Genomic DNA, 25,737 nt, shown 5'->3' with positions numbered 1-25,737 from the left:
GATTTGTGATAAGCATGCCCCTGTGAAGAAGTTAGAATCAGTGGAAGAGACAAATAACTTGGCAGAATTAATTAGAAAGAGAAATATCTCTTGGGCTCAAGCTAAGAAACAAATGCACAGGATTGATCAGGAAGTCCAAATCAGATTACTATTTAGATGCAGTCACAGAGAACCTAAACAAACCTACCAAGTTCTGGAAGCTAATCAAATCAGTGTCAGGTTCTAATGTATCCTCTGGCCTTCCTGACCATTTAATGATGGATTCTAATGAAGTGAAGGATAAAGCCCATATTGTAGGGGTTTTAACAAGCACTGCATATCTGCTGGTTCAGTTTTTGATAATATGATGGGGCCCAGGACTCTAATGTCAGCTCTGTTACAGTCAACTATGATATAGGCCCTCATGTGAACCATTTAAACTTTGAGTCTGTTTCTTATACTGAGGTCTATAAGGCAATAGACACTAAAAAGTCTGCCGGTCCAGACAACCTGGACCCCTACCTCTTAAAGATAGAAGCTGGTATTATTACTGAACCTGGGGCTCACAATTTCAACTTGAGTCTCTTGTCTCTTGACCAATTCCATACCCAGCATTTGGAAATCAGCTTATGTCCTCCCACTGCTGAAGGGTGGAGATCTGTCAGATGCTATTGTCCTATCTCTAAACTCCCTATCCTGGCCACAGTCTATGAATCCCTAGTGAACTCACAGTTAAAAAACGTCTTAATTGAAAATAACTTACTGAGCTTTAGATCGGGGCACAACACTACAACTGCAGCTATGGCAGTGGCAAACGACATCATTAATGGACTTTATAAAAAGCAACATTGTGCTGCTCTGATTGTGGATTTATCAAAGGCCTTTGATTCAGTTGACCATGAATTGTTGCTAGCTAGACGTAGAAACATTGGTCTCAGTGAATGGCCAGTAAATTGGTTTAGGAACTATCTTTCTGACAGAACACAATGTGTGTCACACCCTGACCATAGTTTGCTTTGTATGTTTCTATGTTTTGGTTGGTCAGGGTTTGATCTGAGTGGGCATTCTATGTTGGATGTCTTGTTTGTCTATTTCTATGTCTGGCCTGATATGGTTCTCAATCAGAGGCAGGTGTTAGTCATTGTCTCTGATTGGGAACCATATTTAGGTAGCCTGGGTTTCACTGTGTGTTTGTGGGTGATTGTTCCTGTCTCTGTGTTTGCACCAGATAGGACTGTTTAGGTTTTTGCACATTTATTGTTTTGTTAGTTATTCCATGTTGAGTTCCTTTATTAAAGAACATGAATAACCACCAAGCTGCATTTTGGTCCGTTACTCCTTCACCAGAGGAAAACCCTTACAATGTGTATATACTGACAATCACAAGTCTAGCTTTCTTGAGATTAATAGAGGTGTGCCTCAGGGTTCCATTTTAGCTCCTGTGTTCTCAATTTGTATTAATGATTTGGGAAATGGGATGCAACCAGCAAAGCTACATCTATATGCAGATAATACAGTCATATATTCATGTGCTCCTTCTCTGCTTCAGGCTGTTGAAGAGCTCCAGACTGCTTTTCAGCCACTGCAGGCCTCCCTTTATGGTCTCAAACTGGTCTTGGATATACAAAACAACTAAATTCATGACCTTTACCAGAGCTAGAACTCTGCCAGAGAACGTTAGCATTGTCACATCTGGTGGCTTATCCATTGAATTAGTGTCATCCTACAAATACCTAGGTATTTGGTTGGATGACAAGTTGTCCTTAAAAGTTCATGTGGACAATCTTGTGACAAAGCTTAAATTGAAATTGTGTTTTTATTTTCGTAATAAGGCTTGCTTCCCACTTATGACTAGAAAGATGCTTGTTCACGCCGCTTTTCTCTCTGTAATTGATTATGGTGTATATACAGTGCCTTGCGAAAGTATTCGGCCCCCTTGAACTTTGCGACCTTTTGCCACATTTCAGACTTCAAACATAAAGATATAAAACTGTGTTTTTTTGTGAAGAATCAACAACAAGTGGGACACAATCATGAAGTGGAACGACATTTATTGGATATTTCAAACTTTTTTTAACAAATCAAAAACTGAAAAATTGGGCGTGCAAAATTATTCAGCCCCCTTAAGTTAATACTTTGTAGCGCCACCTTTTGCTGCGATTACAGCTGTAAGATGCTTGGGGTATGTCTCTATCAGTTTTGCACATCGAGAGACTGACATTTTTTCCCATTCCTCCTTGCAAAACAGCTCGAGCTCAGTGAGGTTGGATGGAGAGCATTTGTGAACATCAGTTTTCAGTTCTTTCCACAGATTCTCGATTGGATTCAGGTCTGGACTTTGACTTGGTCATTCTAACACCTGGATATGTTTATTTTTGAACCATTCCATTGTAGATTTTGCTTTATGTTTTGGATCATTGTCTTGTTGGAAGACAAATCTCCGTCCCAGTCTCAGGTCTTTTGCAGACTCCATCAGGTTTTCTTCCAGAATGGTCCTGTATTTGGCTCCATCCATCTTCCCATCAATTTTAACCATCTTCCCTGTCCCTGCTGAAGGAAAGCAGGCCCAAACCATGATGCTGCCACCACCATGTTTGACAGTGGGGATGGTGTGTTCAGGGTTATGAGCTGTGTTGCTTTTATGCCAAACATAACATTTTGCATTGTTGCCAAAAAGTTCAATTTTGGTTTAATCTGACCAGAGCACCTTCTTCCACATGTTTGGTGTGTCTCCCAGGTGGCTTGTGGCAAACTTTAAACGACACTTTTTATGGATATCTTTAAGAAATGGCTTTCTTCTTGCCACTCTTCCATAAAGGCCAGATTTGTGCAATATACGACTGATTGTTGTCCCATGGACAGAGTCTCCCACCTCAGCTGTAGATCTCTGCAGTTCATCCAGAGTGATCATGGGCCTCTTGGCTGCATCTCTGATCAGTCTTCTCCTTGTATGAGCTGAAAGTTTAGAGGGACGGCCAGGTCTTGGTAGATTTGCAGTGGTCTGATACTCCTTCCATTTCAATATTATCGCTTGCACAGTGCTCCTTGGGATGTTTAAAGCTTGGGAAATCTTTTTGTATCCAAATCCGGCTTTAAACTTCTTCACAACAGTATCTCGGACGTGCCTGGTGTGTTCCTTGTTCTTCATGATGCTCTCTGCGCTTTTAACGGACCTGTGAGACTATCACAGTGCAGGTGCATTTATATGGAGACTTGATTACACACAGGTGGATTGTATTTATCATCATTAGTCATTTAGGTCAACATTGGATCATTCAGAGATCCTCACTGAACTTCTGGAGAGAGTTTGCTGCACTGAAAGTAAAGGGGCTGAATAATTTTGCACGCCCAATTTTTCAGTTTTTGATTTGTTAAAAAAGTTTGAAATATCCAATAAATTTTGTTCCACTTCATGATTGTGTCCCACTTGTTGTTGATTCTTCACAAAAAAATACAGTTTTATATCTTTATGTTTGAAGCCTGAAATGTGGCAAAAGGTCGCAAAGTTCAAGGGGGCCGAATACTTTCGCAAGGCACTGTTACATTACAGAGACTGGACTCTGTTTATCATGCATCCTTGCGCTTTATTACAAATGCCAAGTCACTCATCCACCATTGTACATTGTACCAAATGGTAGGTTGGACCTCATTTTACATGTGCAGAAAGATACGAATGTATGTGTTTATCTACAAAGCCCTTTTGGGTAAACTCCCTCTTTACCTCTGTAGTCTGGTCTCCTTCATCACCAGCAGGTAAACTCCCTCTTTACCTCTGTAGTCTGGTCTCCTTCACCACCAGCAGTTACCATACCCGGTATGCTAGGTGGTTGCTACTCAAAGTCCCCAGGACATTTACAGTATTAGGCAAGACTGCCTTCTCTTCTTGTGCACCAGACACATGGAATAATCTACAATCCATGCTTCATCTAGATATGTTAGTGCCACTGAATGAATTTCAAATATTGATGGGAGACTGTTACAGAGGAGTGTAAATGCTTTTATTAGGCTGGATCATGTTGTTGTATTGTTGTATGTTTTAATTCTGTAATGTATTGATTGTTGCTGCCTTCTTGACCAAGTCTCTGTTGAAAATGAGACTCGAGGTCTCAATGGGATTTTTCCTGGTTAAATAAAATGTTTTTGTTTGTTAAAGAGCTAAGCACAGGCAGAATCCTAAAGGAAAACCTGGTTCAGTCTACTTTCCAACAGACACTGGGAGGCATATTCCCCTTTCAGGCGGACAATAACCTAAAACACAAAGCCAAATATACACTGGAGTTGCTTATTAAGACAACATTGAATGTTTGTGAGTGGCTTAGTTACAGTTTTGACTTAAATCGGCTTGAAAATCTATAGCAAATACTGTACAATCCAGGGTGCAAAGCTCATAGAGATTTACCCAGAAAGACAGCTGTAATCCCTGCCAAAGGAGATTCTAACATGCATTGATTCAGGGGTGTGTTTTTACTTTGTCATTATGGGGTATTGTATGTAGATATGTGAGAGAAAACAATCAATTGAATCCATTTTGAATTCAGGCTGTAACACAACAAAATAAGTCAAGGGGTATGAATACTTTCTGAGGGCACTGTAGGTGATAGTGCACTTGCTTTAAGTAACACTCACACAGAAGCACACAGATAGCACTCCTCAGGTTACAGCTAATCAGTCATTTAGGTTAGCATAATGGAAATTAGCTTAGGAGATCACTCCACCACACTCAGTAGTTTAGTTTAGTGTCACTCCTTTCACATAGCATCATCCCCCCCCAGCCATGCAGCAGATGAGTTTAGCATTATCTCCACACTCAAATAGTAGGCTAGTTTAGCTAAGCATCATCACCCACAGCTGTGCTTGTCCTTCAAATCTCCTCTGGGAGTTTTCAGACACCACAGGCAATATCCCTCTGGACCAGGATGTATTTGTCTGGGAATGCTTAAATAGACTTTGCTCTGATTATATTTTTGTCATGGAGGAGGGGGCCAATTCAAAGGCATACTTAAAGTTATGCTTGTCATGTGTTATACAGACAGCTTCCATCAGCTACACTTAGAGTTACAATCCAAGCATTTATACCTAACAGAAAGTTGAAATGGTGAGGATAAGTGGCAGGATAAGTAGGATAGTCTCATTTGAATTTCATGAGAATATGCAAATCCTCCCCGCTATCTCATTAACAATGTCAAGGATTATGTGGATTCTTGAACTGCTTATTCATCGTAGATGTATTCACTACAAACACAAGACGAACAGACTCAGAAAGAACCCCTTGATAGGCTTAGACAAGATTCTGAAAACGTTGCTGCCAAGATTGAGCAAATCTCTCCTTTCCGTGTGATGTGTGTGTTGGTCAAGTGCATTGGTTCAGGTCAGATTCCAGCAGCATGTGATTGCTACTGAAGATTAACTGGACACTGGGCACAGGAGTGAAGCGGATTATGACGAGGTCAAAGTAGGGGTTCTCTCACTCTCGCTCTCTTGCTCTCTCTCTATACTATTCTCTCACTCTTTCTTTCTCACTCGGGTTCTTAACCTATTCTCTCTTTCTCTCTCTCTTCCTTTCTTCCTCTCCTTGTTTGAGAAAGCACTAGAGAGGATGAATATAGAACAGTTCCGCTAATTGTTTTATGTTTGCAGGTTATGACCTTGTACAATAATGATATGCTTTGTTGTCATTTCTCACGCACTCCTTTCTGCTTCTTCCCTTCACTCCCTCCATTTACCTCTCACCCCCTCAAACTATCTCCTTACCCTAAATCTCACCCCGGGCCCCAACCCACCCCACACTTCTTCACCTTGTCACATCCCCCTCAACCTCTCTCTCACCCCCTGTCCCGACACTGTTTGACCCTTCACCCCTCCCTATCTGCTATTTTTACCCCTTTTATCCTACCCCTGCAGATAGTGCGTGAGAGTGACACCAACCATGATGGCTTGCTGGACTTTGAGGAGTTCTCTCAGTACCTGTGGGCCCACGAGAAGGAACTGCGGCTCATGTTCCACACACTGGACCGCAACCATGACGGTCGGCATGGCCACCTCACTCACACACGCACATGCATACACATTTACATTTGACATTTTAGTCATTTAGCAGACATTCTTATCCAGAGCGACTTACAGTTAATGCATTCACACACACAGAAAATAAGTATTTAAATAACATTATAAACTGGGTGGTTCGAGGCCTGAATGCTGATTGGTATGACAAAACATATATTTTTACTGCTCTTATTAAGTTGGTAACCAGTTTAAAATAGTAGTAAGGCATCTCGGGGGTTTGTGGTATATTTTTTATTTATTTTACCTTTATTTAACTAGGCAAGTCAGTTAAGAACAAATTCTTATTTTCAATGACGGCCTAGGAACAGTGGGTTAACTGCCTGTTCAGGGGCAGAACGACAGATTTGTACCTTGTCAGCTTGGGGATTTGAACTTGCAACCTTCCGGTTACTAGGCCAACGCTCTAACCACTAGGCTACCCTGCCGTCCCTGGCCAATATACCATGGCTAAAGGCTGTGTCCAGGCACTCCGCGTTGTGTTGTGCTAAGAACAGCCCTGAGCCGTGGTATGTTGGCCATATACCACACCCCCCCGGGCCTTATAGCTTAGATAATCATGTATTTGAACCCAAGTCTGATCTAAACACACATAAGTAGACACATGTAGGAGGGCCATTTGGATACAATGTCCTTTCACTCGCAAAACACTGTTTAAATTGTTCATACATGCACAGAGCATTCTATGTCACATTGCACTGGTATGGTAATTTATCTGCATGTGTGGTATGACTGCATGAATGGTATTTAGTATCATACCACATTAATGCATGGAGTTCACAAAGTACTGTACTGTATGCCTGTAGGTACATATTACATATTGTGGGCACTGATGAGATTCACTGTTTACGCAGGGCGCATTGATGTCGGGGAGATTCAACAATCGCTGCACAACCTGGGACTGGAGGTGTCCACAGAACACGCCATCAAAATACTACAGAGGTGTGTGTTTGTAAGCATGTGTGTGTGTGTTTATGTTGTGCGTGTGTGCGTGCGTGCATGTGTTGACACTGCTCTGTGTGATCTCTCAGTATGGACAGGGACGGCACCATGACTATCAACTGGAATGAGTGGCGAGATCACTTCCTGTTTAACCCTCTTCACAACATGGAGGGCATCGCCCACTACTGGAAACATTCTCTGGTCAGTCAGAACTGCCTATATATGACTTCTATCTCTACACTTGACGGTTTAGATCTTTGCTTGACATGGAGTAGCACAGATATCATTACATGGAATTTTCAATTATTACAGATTAGCTATAGAAACAAATAATTTAGCCAGTGTCCTTTCATTACAACTGTGACCGTTTTCTCAATCTATGTTATATAGTTTACATTGTTTCTGATGCTTTATCCAGGAATTTTAGTTTGGAAACCTTAGAGAAGGGATCATGTAATGTACATTTGGTGAATACAGATAGTTCTGGATGTCAATCAAGTTTATTTCACTGACCAGTGTTTCTCTGTGATTTCTCAGATGTTTGACATCGGAGAGCACATGACAGTGCCGCCAGAGTTTTCCCAACAAGAGCGCCAGTCGGGGGTAGTGTGGAGGCAGCTGGTTGCCGGGGCGATGGCAGGGGCGGTTTCACGTACAGGAACCGCCCCCCTCGACCGTCTCAAGGTCTTCCTACAGGTGAAGGGTCACTGTTGTGTTTACTACAGACTCAGAGGTTAGAGGTCAGTGCAGTGCTGATTAGTGGAATTAGGTGTGCTAGAGCAGGGCTGGAACAAATGCCTGCACATCCAGTAACTCTCCAGGAGGAGGGTTAGCCACCCCTGATGTACTGAATGTTATTAGAGTTTACCGACCCTGCTGTCTCTCTAGGTGCATGGCTCCAGCTCTAGGGGGATCAACCTGTGGACGGGGCTGAGGGGGATGGTCCAGGAGGGGGGTGTACGAGCCCTCTGGAGGGGCAACGGCATCAACGTCCTCAAAATAGCCCCAGAGTCTGCCATCAAGTTCATGGCATATGAACAGGTGAGGGAAGGGGACTGTACACATCTGTACACAAATGTGGGTTTAAGAGGCCCTAGAGGTTGATTTGGATTTATTATGGACCAATGTAAGGAGAACACTGATCCACACATCTGTAAACAAGTTCTGGTGTATTGTGTAGTCATTAGTGAAGCATAGGAATGAAGGAGTCACACACCCACACTGAGGTGTGAAATGTTGCTCACACACACACACACTGTTTCTCACCCTGTCAGACACACCCTGTGTCTCTACGTGTTGTGTCTCTGACTCTCCTCCTCCACCCCAGTGTGACTCACATATTCCCCCCTCACCCCCATCTCCCCCAATCTACACCTCCCCCTCACTATGTATCCCTGCCTCTCCCACCTCACACAATCTATCCACCTCACCCCTTAATCCCTGTATATCCCTGTCTCTCTTCCACCTGCCTCTCTCTCCTCTCCCCCTGTCTCCCCTGACTCCTCCATCTTAGATCAAGTGGTTGATAAGGGGCAGAAATGAAGCAGGTACTCTGCGGGTGCAGGAGAGGTTCATCGCTGGCTCTCTGGCTGGAGCCACCGCACAAACCATCATCTACCCTATGGAGGTGAGTGAGAGGAGACAGACCGACAGAAAGATAGACAGACTTTTTATTTAATATAGAAACATAGAACTTTACCCTTATTTGCCTTCTCTTCCTTGTACACCCACTCTATTTCCCCTTTCTCCTCCCTCTCTCGCTTCCCAGGTGCTGAAGACTCGTCTGACCCTGAGGAAGACTGGCCAGTACTCTGGCATTGTAGACTGTGCCCGTCAGATCCTGAGGAAGGAGGGGGTGCGAGCCTTCTACAGGGGCTACGTGCCCAACACACTTGGCATCATACCGTATGCTGGCATAGACCTGGCCGTCTACGAGGTGTGTGTGAGAAAGTGTGTGTGTGTGTGAGAGTAGGGCTGTCCCTGAAAAAAAAAAATCTTGCTTGACCGTCATCAAAATTTTTAAACGTATATTTCCATATATAGACACACCTTTATATGTTTTAATAAAATCAACTATATGTATTGAGCTTGTCTGATGCTTTAAGCACACTGCTTGATGAAATAATTAAGACACACAAATTACTCAAGATGGGGCCAGAGATCAAGATAACCAGAAGAAAAAAATCTGTTCTCGACCCTCCTCCTCCCGCTGCTGCTAGCCTTTGTAGATTCTGCCGGTACACTCCTGAAATTGCCAGTAATAGGATAGAGTGATGGACTGTGCCATCCCCATGGCCTCCGCAATGTTTTAGTCCACTGAGACAGGCACGAGTCAGTCAAGTGTCTCGTCTGCCATAAAAACAATACACCAACAGCCTATCGACCAATCAATCGACCAGTCAACTAAATGGGATCAGCCCTGTGTGTGTGTGTGTGTGTGTGTGTGTGTGTGTGTGTGTGTGTGTGTGTGTGTGTGTGTGTGTGTGTGTGTGTGTGTGTGTGTGTGTGTGTGTGTGTGTGTGTGTGTGTGTGTGTCTGCCAGCTGTGTTTGATGTTTTCTGGGAAAGCTAAACCACATCACTGGCCCTGTCCCTTGTACTCAGGGGAATGCCAGTCAGTATGTATGCTGCTGTTACTGTTGCTCAGCTCTCTCGTAAAAATGACTTTTATGTGTTTATATGAACTTTGAGTTTTACTTTTACTAGCAGTCAATGAGCCGTGGTTCTCTACTACGTCCTCATTTTTTAATGCAATAAAATATCTGTCAAATTAACAATGTGGCCAATCTATCCCTTCCCGTAGTCCTCTCTCGTTTCCACTCTCACCCCTCTACACCTCTTCTTTCTCCTCTCTGTTTATTTTTTCCTTGTCTCTTTTCTTTCCCCTCCTCTTCTCTCTCGTCCCCTCCCCCTTTCCATCTCAGACTCTGAAGAATGCCTGGCTCCAGCGGTACAGTAAGGGCTCTGCTGACCCGGGGGTGTTGGTACTGCTGGGCTGTGGTACTGTGTCTAGTACCTGTGGACAACTGGCCTCCTACCCCCTGGCTCTCATTAGAACACGTATGCAGGCCCAGGGTGAGACTGGTGTACAACTGAACTGCAATTGTACCTTCTACCTTACTACATAACATAGATGATATTACATAGATAATATAGATTCAATTACATTCTATAACATAATCTATAACAAATGAATTACTACCTACTATGTCAACCTATTACCCTATATCTACAGTGCCTTTGGAAAGTATTCAGACCCCTTGATTTTATCCACAGTTTGTTACGGTACAGCCTTCTAAAATGGATTTAATAAAAAAATCATCTTCAGCAATCTACACACAGTACCCCATAATGACAAAGCAAAAACAGGTTGTTAGACATTTTAGCACATGTATTAAAAATAAACACAGAAATACCTTATTTACATAAGTATACAGACCCTCTGCTATGAGACTCGATGTTGAGCTCAGGGGCATCATGTTTCCATTGATAATCCTTGAGATGTTTCTACAACTTGATTGGTCCACCTGTGGTAAATTCAATTGATTGGACATGATTTGGAAAGGAACACACCTGTCTATATAAGATCCCACAGTTGACAGTGCATGGCTTTGGGAGGTGACCAGGAACCCTCCAGAGTTCCTCTGTGGCAATGGGAGATCCTTCCAGGAGGAAAACCATCTCTACAGCACTCCACCAATCACGCCTTTATGGTAGACTGGCCAGATGGAAGCCACTCCTCAGTAAAAGGCACATGACAGCCCGCTTGGAGTTTGCCAAAAGGCACCTAAAGACTCTCAGACCATGAGAAACAAGATTATCTTGTCTGATGAAACTAAGATTGAACTCTTTGGCCTGAATGCCAAGCATCATGTCTGGAGGAAACCTGACACCATCCCTACGGTGAAGCATGGTGGTGGCAGCATCATGCTGTGGGGATGTTTTTCAGCTGCAGGGACTGGGAGACTAATCAGGATCCAGGAAAAGATTAACAGAGTACCTTGACCACATACCTTGATGAGATCCTTGATGAAAACCTGTTTCAGAACGCTCAGGACCTCAGACTGGGGCGAAGGTTTACCTACTAACAGGACAACGACCCTAAGCACACAGCCAAGACAACGCAGGAGTGGCTTCGGGACAAGTCTCTGAATGGCCTTGAGTGGCCCAGTCAGAGCCCGGATTTGAATCCAATCTAACATCTCTGGAGATACCTGAAAATAGCTGTTTAGCAAAGCTCCCCATCCAACCTAACAGAGCTTGAGAGCATCTGCAGAGAAGAATGGGAGAAACTCCCCAAATACAGGTGTGCCAAGCTTGTAGCACCATACCCAAGAAGACACAATACTGTAATCGCTGCCAAAGGTGTTTCAACAAAGTCCTGAGTAAAGGATCTGAATACTAATGTAAATGTGATATTTTTGTTTTTTATTTGTATAAATTAGCAACAATTTCTAAAAACCTGTTTTTGCTTTGTCATTCTGGGGTATTGTGTGTAGATTGATGAGGGAAAAATACAATTGAATCAATTTGAGGATAAGGCTGTAACGTAACAAAATGTGGGAAAAATACTTTCTGAAGGCACTGTATTACTGTTCCAAACAGAGTTGAATGCATTCAGTTGTATAACTGACTCGGTATCCCCTTTCCCCTATCTATTAATAGCTATCTAACGGATATAACTGAACAACAGACGTTTTCGCCCACTTTCCCTCTTTCCACCAGCCTCCACTGAGGGCGGGCCCAAGCTGTCCATGGTCGGTCAGTTCAAGCACATCATATCACATGACGGGGTACCTGGGCTCTACCGCGGCATCGCCCCCAACTTCCTGAAGGTTATTCCTGCTGTCAGCATCTCGTACGTGGTATACGAACACATGAAGAAGGCTCTGGGTGTGAAATCGTAGAGAGAGGAAGTGAGAGGCAGAAGAAAGAGAGGGATATAGAGTGCAGCTCTTGGATTTCAAGATGGAGAGGAAGACAGCAGAGGATTGAGGGATAGAAGACAGATGGTCCACCCTTTTCATACACATTCAGGAAGCTTCCCGTTTACACCTAGCTAGACAGATATACTCACTGTTTGAATCTCTCTTCCCCTCAGCCCCTCAATGATGCTGTACCGTCATTAAGAAAGAGGGAAGAGTCAGCTATCAGGCTGAGCTGAAGTCTGTAAGAAACGGCTGTGTCCGAGACAGATTAGGAGGAGGAGGTGTGAGAGCGAGAGAGAGGAATGAGAGCAAGAGAGGAATGAGAGTGAGAGAGAAAGTGGAAGAGTGTGTGTGTGTGTGTGTGTGTGTGTGTGTGTGTGTGTGTGTGTGTGTGTGTGTGTGTGTGTGTGTGTGTGTGTGTGTGTGTGTGTGTGTGTGTGTGTCTCGGCAGAATCTGGGCCATTCTTCCTCTTTGTTTATGAGCTGTAAACCCCATTGTAGTCACATGTCCACAATAAGTCTGTGTGTTGCCCTCCAACCAAACACAGTGAAGCACACAGTACAGTTTGTATACCTATATGTAGGCACTTATCTAAGGTCAGTTTCATGTTTTGTGAATATAAAGTGATCTTCCTCCAATGACCTTGACATGTACTCTGTATTCTCTCTTTACTACACAGCAGAATGTGTGGGGTTGTTCCACCGTGTGCTGTTGCTAGAACACGACCAATCCAAAGTACTAACCCTACTCTTTATTTCAATATCTCAAAAGAGATTAGAATTGGATTACATGCACTGTTTGTCTTCAGTTGCTATTCTCAAAAAAGTACATTCTAATGGGGGATTTTCTAAAGTTCTTAAACGAGGAAACTTTGACGTTTACATGATGTACTGTATATTGATACAGTATGTATTTTGTAAGGGAAAGATTCTGAACACATTTGCAAGAGATACTTATACAGGGTCTTATACAGAGCTGTTCCTCCGACCTAGTCCATGAATGACTTTGCACTTTTTAGAAAGGGAATGTTTCTCCCCTATTTCAAGTGGCTCTCAGTCAGGTCCAAAATTATTGGCACCCTTGATAAAGATGAGCAAAACATACTAAATAATGCACATTTTGACCTATATTGTCTGCTCCAAAAAATGTGAACATTATATAATTTTATACTAAGACAATTACTCAGAGAAAGAGATTTTGTCTAAAGCTCGAATCCTTAAATAACAAAGCGGTCAGCCAAACACTTGTTTGGTAAAAAGCTGGGGGAAGGGCCTGGAGAAATGGAACCACTCTCAAATTCATAGACAGAGCTACGGATGTCAGGACTGACCATCAATGAGATGAAAGTGATAGTTTTAACCATGTTTTGAGGCTCTACATTTACATTGTTTACAAACATTGGAGTAAAACAAGCTTATATTTTGGGTTCTGATGGGGAACGACAGTTGAACTAAGCTCATGAGGCATTCATAAATCATATTCTTCAATAATCAATGGGTATATATCATTAATTTATAAGTCCAAAAATGGATGTAGCAACTAAGGATTCTTGCTTTAACAAGTAAAAAATTTTTTTTTTTAAAGGGGTCAAATTTACTGCCACCCCTGTTTTCATTACCTTTCAGGCACTGAGCCTTTTTCTCAAAATGTTTTACGAGATTGGAGAACACATTGGGAGGGATCTTAGACCATTCCTCCATACCACTGGTTTTCAATGGGGTTCATGTCTGGAGACTGAGAGGGTCATTGCAAAAGGTTGATTTTGTGGTCAATTAACCATTTCTTTGTGGCTTTTGATGTGTGCTTGGGGTTATCGCCTTGCTGGAAGATCCACTTGCAGCTAGGTTTCAGCCTCCTAGCAGAGGAAACCACGTTTTTGGCTAAAAATGTCCTGGTACTGGGTAGAATTCATGATGTCGTTGAGCTTAACAAGGGCCCCAGGACCATTGGTAGCAACATTGCCCCATAACATAAAATATCCACCACCATATTTTACAGTAGGTATGGGGTTATTTTCTGCATCTGCATTCCTCCTTTCCACACAAAATCCAGCACTGGTGTGCATGGTTAAAGAGTTATATTCTCATGTTGTCCATCAAATGTAAACGCCTGTGTCACATTCGTCATAACAAGGAGAACAAGGCACAGAGTGATAAGAATACATTCTTCTTTAATAAACGAAGAACACTAAACAAACTAACAACCCGATCGTGACGCTGACATGCAACTACACATAGACAATAACCCACAAAACCAAAAATGGAAATGGCAACCTAAATAGGATCCCCAATCAGAGACAACAATAAACAGCTGCCTCTGATTGGGAACCAATTCAGGCCACCATAGACCTACATTTTCCTAGACAAACCAAAACCCTATAGATATAAAAGAAACCCTAGACAAGACAAAAACACACATACCACCCTCGTCACACCCTGACCTAACCAAAATAATAAAGAAAACAAAGATAACTAAGGTCAGGGTGTGATAGCCTGGAGTTTGTTAAATGGCATTGGCACTTGGATTTGAACAAGTGCTATGGTCAGATGACTTGAAAATAGAGATCTTTGGCCACGCACACCAGTGGTGGGTTTTGCATTGAAACAAATATGCATATGCAGAAAATAACCCCATACCTACTTAAAATGTGGTAGTGGGTCTTTCATGTTATGGGGCTATTTTGCTTCTGCTGGTCCTGGGGGATTCACACTTCCTGGCCTCAAAATCAGGATTATTGCCAGTTATCTTGTCCTGGTAGTTAATAGATAAATAGCTCACCCACCTGGTTTCCTACGTCTGAATCATTCCCTGATTAGCAGTGGTGGAAAAAGTACCCAATTTTCATACTTGAGTAAAAGTATAGTGAAAATCACCCAGTAAAATACTACTTGAGTAAAAGTCCAAATGTATTTGGTTTTAAATATACTTAAGTATCAAATTTAAAGTAAAAATAATTTAAATTCCTTATATAAAGCAAATCAGACAGCGTCATTTTCCTTAATTTTTTAATAAATAGCCAGGGGCATGCTCCAACACTCAGACATAATTTCTGAACAAAGCATGTGTTTAGTGAGTCCACCAGATCAGAGGCAGTAGGGATATTCTCTTGATAAGTGTGTGAATTAGACAATTTTCCTATCCTGCTTTTGTGTGTTAGGGAAAATGTATGGAGTAAAAAGTACATCATTTTCTTTAGGAATGTAGTGAAGTAAAAGTTGTAAAAAATGTAAATAGTAAAGTAAAGTTAAGATACCCAAAAATACTTAAGTAGCACTTTAAAGTATTTTTACTTAATTACTTTACACCACTGCTGATTAGAAGGAAAGTTACCCATCTATGATGGGTTCCCGTGTGGCGCAGTGGTCTAAGGCACTGCATCTCAGTGCTAGAGGTGTTACTACAGACCGTGGTTGGATTCCACACTGTATCACAGCCAGCTGTGATTGGGCGGTGCACAATTGGCCCAGTATCATCCGGGTTTGGCCGGGGTAGGCCGTCATTGTAAATAAGAATTTGTTCTTAACTGTCTTGCCTAGTTAAAACTTCTTATGGCTGCAATCCCATTAACGGGATGATATGACAACAGCCAGTGAAACTGCTGGGCGCCAAATTCAAAACAACAGAAATCTCATAATTAAAATTCCTCAAACATGCATGTATATTATACCGTTTTAAAGGTAATCTTGTTGTTAATCCCACCACAGTGTCCGATTTCAAATAGGCTTGACAGCGAAAGCACCACAAACGATTATGTTAGGTCACCACCAAGCCACAGAAAAACACAGCCATTTTTCTGGCCAAAGAGAGGAGTCACAAAAAGTACATCACTAACCTTTGATGATCTTCATCAGATGACACTCATAGGACTTCATGTTACACAATACATGTATGATTTGTTTGATGAAGTTCATATTTATATAAAAAAAATCTGAGTTTACATTGGCACGTTATGTTCACTAGTTCCAAAAACATCCAGTGATTTTGCATAGCCACATCGATTCAACAGAAATAGATATACCTCTCCTTAATGCAACCGCTATGTCAGATTTCAAAAAAACTTTACGGAAAAAGCAAACGATGCAATAATCTGAGACGGCGCTCAGAAAAATAATCAAATTAGCCGCCATGTTGGAGTCAACAGAAACCAGAAATCACATTATAAATATTCCCTTACCTTTGATGAATGCTTGATTTGTTCGATAAAGTCTGTTATTTATGTCCAAGTAGCTACTTTTGTTAGCGCCTTAGGTATACAAATCCAAACGCTCGTGCAGGTCGAGCATTACTTCGGACAAAAACTTCAAAAAGTTATATTACAGGTCGAAGAAACATTTCAAACTAAGTATAGAATCAATCATTAGGATGTTTTTTATCATAAATCTTCAATAAAGTTCCAACCCGAGAATTCCTTTGTGTCTAGAGGGTTCGATATCATGTGGAATGGCTCATTCAGCTCTTATTCAGTCCCACAACACAGTAGAAGCCTCATTCAAGCCTCATTCAAGATGGTTGACATCTAGTGGAAGCCCTAGGAAGTGCAACGTCATTCATATCCCACTGTGAATTCAATAGGGCCTGGGTTGAAAATCAACCAACCTCAGATTTCTCACTTCCTGTTTGGATTTCTTCTCAGGTTTTTTGCCTGCCATATGAGTTCTGTTATACTCACAGACATCATTCAAACAGTTTTAGAAACTTCAGAGTGTTTTCTATCCAATACTAATAATAATATGCATATATTAGCAACTGGGACTGAGGAGCAGGCTGTTTACTCTGGGCACCTTTCATCCAAGCTATTCAATACTGCCCCTGCAGCCAGAGAAATAAATAAATAAATGTGTCATAATCAGGAATTCCATGCTCTTGGTGGAAGTGAATGTGCTGTAGGTTCTCTCAGTCTGGAGTGCATGCTTAGTCCATGTTTTGTGTAGAATGGCTCCTGCATCATGTGTGGTAGTTACATAAAGATCAGGCCTGAAAGAATGGGCTCAGTTTGAGGTTTGGCCAACCCATTTTGTTGTGGATATTAAGAAAGTATGTTTGTCCTCCATGACACCATTGTGTTGTGTATTTATTGAGTAGGTTTTGCACTACAGTAGTTTGTTTCCTAACTAACTAACTCCTCACTATAGTGTGGACCTCATAATAGCATATACTGAAAGCAGTAGGATGAATCGAGGTATCTGACAGTGCCGCAAACCTTTCCATGACACCCTAATGCAAACATCTACATGTAATTCTATGAAATGCACATCATCATAATTATAATTTAATAGTCCAGGCACAATTAACTTTTGCTGTAGTTTAATATAGGTTTAGAATGAGAAAGTAGTTACCTTTAATTCTATGTTAAGTTATGTGATTAGTATAATTGTTCTACCCATACTCTGCCCTCGTTGTATTGGGATACAGTAATGGTCTCTGATGGATGTCAATAGGTTTAAATTAGAGCAGGAAATTGAATAAGCTGCTTAAGTGTTGTTACATACTGATGAGCAAAGACCATTACATAGATTCTATCAGACATTGCTGCTGGCATAGATTCATATTGATTCATATGTCACACGTTGTTATTTGTCATTTGGAAACCAATGACTTGCTTTCCCTGGTGAGATTTCCACCATCATGTCCATCATGACTATGGAAAGCCATCTATTTGCCTAACTAACTGGTGATTCATTTTTAAATATCTTGTCTAAGCCTTTATATCTTTGCTGGCTCATTGGCCAGACTTTTATCACATTTTAACAGGATGGGAAATACGTGAAAGGGAGGAGTTTTAGATAGTAGTTCCTTGAAATGAAATTGAAAGGGAAAAGGGGAATGAAAAGGGTAGATGAGAGAAGTTATTAAGAGATGACAGATGAGTGATGCATTTACTTGAAAAATACTGAACGCAACTCCTGTATTTTAGATAAGAAATTAATTGAGCGTAACATCCATAGTAAACAAATGTAATATTGTAAAAAAAAAAAAAAGATATATTATTAACATTGCAAGCTATGCTTGTGAATGTTTGCTTCATGGAGTATTTTAAGATCATATTTTCTTTCAAAATACTTTGAATACTTGCTCGAATACTTCTTAGTGTTGGGATGCCTTGAATTTGCAGAATATGTCATCGTAGAGCATGATTAGTGCATGCTAGTATATTTAAAAAAAACATTAGACTCAAACTGTATTTTATGTCTTTAGACTGCTCTTTAGACTGCTTCAGTGACTCGTCGCCATTCATTCCTGTTCAATAACATCCATTTGTTCTCTCTCTGCACTTTATGAACAGCCATGAAGTAAAATTAGCCTTCACTCTGTTTTTATTGCATGAGTTGTAATTGCTTAATGACAGATAGTCTGTCATTGTTAATGTTCTCTGGAGCTCTTGCAGTGATTAAGGCTGCTGCTCCGTTCACAAGTTTTCTGTTTACTTATCTTCCTGAATCTATATTATATTTACTTCATCTACAGACATATAAAATATTTGCTGGATATAAGTTTTGAATATAGCTTCTACCACCCCCTACCTGCCTTTTTATTCTAAGTAATAATATTCACCATCTAATCATCATCTTTATAACAGACATCGATGCGGGCGTAGATTGTATCAAAAAGTAAAAAGTGGGAGACTAGCCAATGCACTTTTCTTTTTCTTTTTTCATTGATATTTTGAGGGCTACTGTATTGTATAGAATTCGGGGGTTGTTGGTCCTGTCTGGTATGAAACCAGCAACTCCCATGCTGGGCATGTACACTACTGTAGCTGCAGTGCCAAGAGGACTAGCCGTCTTGGCAGTGGCCGTAGTATGTGTATCACAGGGTTGCTACAATGTGTTTATTGAACTCTGCGCTACATATACTCTACAAATATCATGATCAGTATTATTTCTAAAATGATATATTGTGTATGTGTAGAAAATTATACAGAACTGTAGTTATTGTCTATAGAAATGCATAGCCATGGCATGGTTGCTCGCATGGCACTTTTATTTTCAAGAAAATTGCTATTTACCTTGTCTGGTGAATGTGGTGGATTGGGTTGGCCCAAATGGTATATCTACAAATAAATACATAATTTCAGGATTTTATTGCATGGGGCGGCAGGGTAGCCTAGTGGTTGGACTAGTAACCGGAAGGTTGCAAGTTCAAATCCCCGAGCTGACAAGGTACAAATCTGTCATTCTGCCCCTGAACGGGCAGTTAACCCACTGTTCCTAGGCCGTCATTGAAAATAAGAATTTGTTCTTAACTGATTTGCCTACTTAAATAAAGGTAAAAGGTAAATTTAAAAAAGGCGATGCCTGTGCATCTCTGACTGTATATCTGCATTATATGTCAATAAGATATACATACTCTTACAGGTACAGATACTGTAATTCTAAAATTGCTACAAATAAAGCTATTTTCAAGTCATTTTTCTTTGCAGTTTTCATTTTCCATTCACTGTCTGTCAAACCTTTCCCATTTATAAGCTTTATTCTATTGACGTAACGAGAATGTTAAAACCTGCTGTATGTGCTCACCCACTGGGCAAACCACTTAATTTATTTATTTAACCAGGTAGGCCAGTTGAGAACAAGTTGTCATTTACAACTGCAACCTGGCCAAGGTAAAGCAAAGCAGTGCAACACGAACAACAACACAGTCATTTCAACATGGAAAATGTGGGTAATTTTTGGATGAGATGTTGATCAATGAGATTTCAACCATTATTGACCCACTCAAAAAGAGAGCCAGAAGTTTGTTGAATTCACAATGTGTTATCACTATGTATTCAACCATCTAAAAGCACAATGTGGGATTTTTGGTTTAGTTGTCATCTAAATGTGTTATCACTGCACTTTCAACCATTTAAAGGGACAACAAAGTTGAAATGGAAACACAATGTCAGATAATTTGCATTTATACAGCAATGTGATATCACTGTGCTTCATCTAATAGCACAACCAAATGACCTGAATTGCAGTTGAGGTTACATTAAAAGTACATAATACAAGTGATCAATGCTGTTTGAGATTTTGTGCAGATATTTATATTGTGGATCTCCACCTCCGACCTTTGCCTGCCATCTTGAAATTCTATGATTACATAATAAGACTTTTATAGTTATAGTACCCTCAAAATGTGGCCATGGATGAGTTACTCATTTTAAGGTTGAATTAAAACCGTTACATTAGTCTTTATTACAAAAGTCATATCGAATTGTGTTAGGTTGAAAACGCAACTATATATCAACATTTAAAGGAGATTGTCACGACTTCTGTCGAAGTCGATGCCTCTCCTTGTTCGGGCGGTGTTCGGCGGTTGACGTCACCGGCCTTCTAGCCATCGCCGATCCATTTTTCATTTTCCATTTGTTTTGTCTCGTTTTCCCACACACCTGGTTCTCATTGTCCCTCATTATGTACTGTGTATTTAACCCTCTGTTTCCCCCATGTCTTTGTGTGGTATTGTTTATCTGTATTGATGTATACTCACGTTAGTCTGGCTGCGCTGGGTTATATATACCCATTTGTATTTCGTGTTCATTGTGCCATGTGCTTTTGGTTCGCCTGAATAAAAGGCTCTGTGTGCTACCAAATACCTGCTCTCCTGCGCCTGACTCCCTTGCAGCCACCTACGCATACCTGACAGATGTATCCAATGCTTGGACAGTTACATATGAGCCACTGCCTTAATTGTAGTCTTTAACTTACATTTTTTGTTAAGTTGGAGACGTGAATCCAAAATAATTTAACTTATTGACAAGTTAATAGGCTATTTACTGTATTGAAAAAGTTATATTGTGTTTGTTTATCAACGCAACCAAATATCAACATTTGAAGAAGAGGTATATTTTGTGCCACTGAATTAGTCCGACTTTAATTCCAGTTTGTCTAAAACTTTGTAGTTGATGTTGGATTCACGTCTCCATCGCAACCAAAAGTCTTAGTTAAAGAATAGGACTAAATCAAACTTTAAATGTCCTATTTAACTTAGATATTTGGTTGAAACGGAGACGTGAATCCAACATATTCATTATTAACTTCAATTTGACATCAACCAAAGCATGAAACACGTATTTATTTTTTATTATAACCCTGGTTTGAATTGAAACAATAGCCGTTGATGACTTGACAAATTCTATATAGGCCTAAATAGTATCATTGACTTATAGAGTAGGGTTATATTTTATTTGCTCTATTAAACCTACCCTTTGGATTGACTTCAATAGAAACCGTGAATCTATTTAGTTATTAAGATATATCTCTAATCATTCTGATGATAGCACATTGGTAGTAGTCCGTGACAAAGCTAAGCAGGGTTGAGCTTGGTTAAAACCCTGGATGGGAGATCAAATTGATAGCTGAAGATCAACTCTCCAGTAGGAGGTTGTGGATATAACATTGAAGATCTGACGCATTTCAAAAGTACAAATCTAACATATGTTATACAAGGTTTGTCTGTTTAACATGTGTTACCATGAGGACAATTCTGTGGTTGAAACAGTTTACGTTGATTACTTTTTGTAAAAAAAAATATTTTCCACATCACAATATGTTGACAAATTACATTGAAACAATGTTGATTCATCCAGTTTGTGTCCAGTGGGCAGAATAAATACCTGATACATGTGAGGTTGAGAAAATGTTATACAATACAGCTTTATTGGCCATATGTTACAGCAAACAACAAAAATGTGTCTTCTGCTCTGTACATGTATGTGCACATCACCACATACAATTTGAGGTGAGCACAGGGTCAAGCTGCAGTGCAGCATCCCTGGATGGAGAGTGAGGTTAAGGACCTTGCTCAAGGGCTCAACAGTAGGCGAATAGCTTGAGGATGTGAACCCAGCAACCCTCCAGTTGCCGGATCAAATCTTCCCTTTTTCCAGCACCCGGCCCGGGATACCAACTGAACACTTTTCGGCTACAGGTCCAACTCCTGCTGGGCTACCTATAACAGTTGAATGAACTTTGGTTCATCTGCATTTGCATGTTTTAACAGTGCAGCTATATACATTCCCCTACATATTTATTTAGACAGTGAAGATAAAACATTTCAATTTAGCTCTATACTCCAGCATTTTGGATTACAGATTACATTTTTTTTTATTTGAGGGTATTTTCAAGCATATCTGTTTTACGGTTTAGAAATTATTGCACTTTATGTATCTAGTCCCCTCCATTTGAAGGTGTCATAAGTATTTGGACAAATTCACTGATATTGTAATAAATTAACTCACAAGTTTAATATTTGGTCCCATATTACTAGGAGGCAATGACTACATCATGCTTGTGACTCTACCAACTTGTTCGATGAATTTGTAGTTTGTTTTGGTTGTATTTCAGATTATGTTGTGCCCAATAGAAATGAATGGTATATAATGTATTGTGTCATATTGGAGTCACTTTTAGTGTAAATAAGAATATATGTTTCTGAACACTTCTACATTAACGTGGAGGCTGCCATGATTACGGATAATCGTGAACATTGCACACTTACTGGACACTACCCACACACTCACTGGACACTACCCACACACTTACACATACTTCCACTGACACTCCAACACACTAAATACACTCAAAGACACAAACCCCCCACGCACATGCATATTGACGCCCCACATACACACACTGCACATACACTGCTTCTACTCTGTTATTATCTATCTTGATTGCCTAGTCACTTTTACCCCAACCTAAATGTACATACACTATACAGTGCATTCAGAAAGTATTCAGACCCCTTGACGTTTTCCAAATTTTGCTACGATACAGCCTTATTCTAAAATAGACGTTTAAAACATGTTTACCTCCTCAATCTGCACACAATACCCCATAATGACAAAGCAAAAACAGTTTTTATTTTTTATTTTGCAAACGTATTACAATTAAAAAACTGAAATATCACATTTATATAAATATTCAGACCCTTTACTCAGTACTTTGTTGAAGCACTTTTGGCAGCGATTTCAGCTTAGAGGTGGTTGTCATTCTGGAAGGTTTTCCCATCTCCACAGAGCAACTCTGTCAGAGTTACCATCGGGTTCTTGGTCACCACCCTGACCAAGGCCCTTCCCCCACGATTGCTCAGTTTGGCCGGGCGGCCAGCTCTAGGAACGTCTTGGTGGTTCCAAACTTCTTCCATTTAAGAATGATGGAAGCCACTGTGTTCTTTGGGACCTTCACTTCAATGCTTCATACATTTTTTGGTATCCTTCACCAGATCTGTGCCTCAACACAATCCTGTCTCGGAGCTCTACGGACAATTCCTTCGACCTCATGGCTTGTTTTTTTCTCTGACATGCACTGTCAACTGTGGGATCTTCTATAAATAGGTGTGTGCATTTCCAAATCATGTCCAATCAATTGAATTTACCACAGGTGGACTCCAATCAGGTTGTAGAAACCTCTCAAGGATGATTAATGGAAATGCACCTGAGCTCAATTTTGAGTCTCATAGCAAAAGGTCTGAATACTTCTGTAAATAAGGTATCTGTTTTTTGTATGTAATACATTTTGTAACATTTCTAAAAATCTATCATTATGGGGTATTGTGTGTAGATTCATGAAGAAAATGAATGAAACAAATATTTTATCCATTTTAGAATAAGGCTGTAACGTAGCAAAATGTGGAAAAGGGAAGGGGTCTGAATACTTTCTGAATGCACTGTATATACCAATGTATGTGGACACCCCATCAACTTAGTAGATTTGGCTTTTTCAGCCACACAGCCACACAGCCACGCAATCTCCATAGACAATCATTGGCAGTAGAATGGCCTCACTGGTCAGTGACTTTCAACATGGCACAGTCATAAGATGCCACCTTTCCAACAAGTAAGTTCATAAAATTTCTTCCCTGCTAGAGCTGCTAAGGTCAACTTTAAGTGCTGTTATTGTGACGTGGAAACGTCTGGGAGCAACAACTGGTCAGCCGTGAAGTGGTAGGCCACACAAGCTCACAGAACGGCACAGCCGAGTGCTGAAGCGCGTAGTGCAAGAAATTGTCTGTCCTAAGTTGCAATGCTCACTAACAAGTTCCAAACTACATATGGAAGCAATGTCAGCACAATAACTGTTCGTCAGGAACGTCATGAACTGAGTTTCCATGGCCGAGCAGCCGCACACAAGCCTAAGATCACCATGCGCAATGCCAAGCATTGGCTGGAATGGTGTAAAGCTTGCCGCCATTGTACACTTGAGCAGTGGAGACGCGTTCTCTGTAGTGATGAATCACGCTTCACCATCTGGCAGTCCAACGGACGAATCTGGGTTTGGCGGATGCCAGGAGAATGCTACCTGCTCGAATGCATAGTGCCAACTGTAAAATTTGGTGGAGGAGGAATAATGGCCAGGGACTGGTTTAATGGTTCGGGCTACGCCACTTAGTTCCAGTGAAGGGAAATCTTACCGCTACAGCATGCAATGACATTCTAGACGATTCTGTGCTTCCAACTTTGTGACAACAGTTTTGGGAAGGCCCTTTCCTGTTTCAGCATGACAATGCCCCCATGCAGAAAGCGAGGTCCATACAGAAATGGTTTGTCGAGATCGGTGTGGAAGAACTTGACTGGCCTGCACAGAGCCCTGACCTCAACCCCATCGAATATCTTTGGGATGAATTGGAACGCCAACTGCAAGCCAGGCCTAATCACCCAGCATCAGTACCCGACCTCACTAATGCTTTTGTGGCTGAATGGAAGCAAGTCCCCGCAGCAATGTTCCAACATCTAGTGGAAAGCCATCCCAGAAGAACGGAGGCTGTGCTTCTGAGAAGCAGCAAAGGGGGGACCAACTCCATATTAATGCTCATGAATGAAATGTTTGATAAGCAGGTGTCCACATACTGTTGGTTATGCAGTGTACTTCTGGCACCTTCAAATGGGGAGACTTGATTCACAGTCCTTTCATTTCTAAACGGTAAAACAAATATATAGGAAAAAAACTCAAATAAATGATGACAGTCTGTACTGTTGCCTCATGTTAAATGTTTTATCTCAAATTCAAAATGCTGCAGTATAGAGCCAAATTAAAAGTTCCAGCATTACTGTCCAAATAATTACATAGTAATATAATTACATTCATATTCATTATTAGTCATCGTCATCTATTCTAGGGTACTACCACTGAGATATAATAATAAGAACGTGTACTGCACTCTGGGAGAATCTCAATTGCATTTATTTGATTATTCACTTCCCCTCCCCTTTGACCTCATGCAATTGGGAGTGGTTTCCACGAGATAACACAAATCTGCTTTTTGGTCTTAATTTAAGGTTAGACATCAGGATTTCTGTGTGTTTTTTTAAATGTATTTTTATTTTATTTAACTAGGCAAGTCAGTTAAGAACAAGTTCTTACTTACAATGACGGCCTACCAGAGAACAGTGGGTTAACCGGCTTGTTCAGACAGATTTTTGCCTTGTATCGAATTCCCGAGCTGACAGCAATTTTTCAGTTACTGGCCCAACACTCTAACCACTAGGCTTACCTGCCATGGTTAAGGTTAGGTTTAAAATCAGATTTCAAGAAGATAAATTGTCAAATATAGCCAATTTGGACTTGTCTGTTTCATTCTCCCTTTGAAAACATCCTACTGTCACTGAAATAATCACTTATCTGTCTATGATAGACTGGTGCATTATGAACTAGATGCCCTGCTTTCATCCAAATAGATAATTACTTCAATGAATGGAGGAATTAATTACTAGGCTATTTCAAAGTATTACAGGGACTCAATTTAAAAACCCTGCACTCACTGCCTGCTTGTCAGCTAAGCACCTATCAGCCAATCAAGATACACACAGCACCACATTGGTGGCGTAGCGATACGTCAGCTCTGC

At 40.8% G+C, this 25,737-nt stretch overlaps 2 protein-coding genes across 2 annotated transcripts in view; one reads left to right on the top strand and one right to left on the bottom strand.

Moving 5' to 3' along the window:
- The window catches only part of LOC135555285 (mitochondrial adenyl nucleotide antiporter SLC25A23-like), a 35,612-nt gene extending 16,296 nt beyond the window's left edge, over window positions 1-19,316 (top strand). Inside the window, exons 2-10 of the mRNA XM_064987613.1 lie at window positions 5,881-6,004; window positions 6,894-6,981; window positions 7,071-7,182; window positions 7,519-7,677; window positions 7,870-8,022; window positions 8,495-8,608; window positions 8,750-8,917; window positions 9,905-10,055; window positions 11,706-19,316. Coding sequence (XP_064843685.1) covers window positions 5,881-6,004; window positions 6,894-6,981; window positions 7,071-7,182; window positions 7,519-7,677; window positions 7,870-8,022; window positions 8,495-8,608; window positions 8,750-8,917; window positions 9,905-10,055; window positions 11,706-11,887 — 1,251 coding nt within the window. The 3' untranslated portion in view covers window positions 11,888-19,316. The remainder of the gene's footprint in view (window positions 1-5,880; window positions 6,005-6,893; window positions 6,982-7,070; window positions 7,183-7,518; window positions 7,678-7,869; window positions 8,023-8,494; window positions 8,609-8,749; window positions 8,918-9,904; window positions 10,056-11,705) is intronic.
- LOC135555287 (very-long-chain enoyl-CoA reductase-like) overlaps window positions 1-25,737 on the bottom strand; it is a 140,600-nt gene that overhangs the window by 59,962 nt on the left and 54,901 nt on the right. The gene's annotated exons all lie outside the window — the stretch shown is intronic.

This window comes from Oncorhynchus masou, chromosome 15 (assembly GCF_036934945.1).
Source record: "Oncorhynchus masou masou isolate Uvic2021 chromosome 15, UVic_Omas_1.1, whole genome shotgun sequence".
Taxonomy (NCBI): domain Eukaryota; kingdom Metazoa; phylum Chordata; class Actinopteri; order Salmoniformes; family Salmonidae; genus Oncorhynchus; species Oncorhynchus masou.
This window is presented reverse-complemented; position numbering and strand designations above follow the sequence as displayed.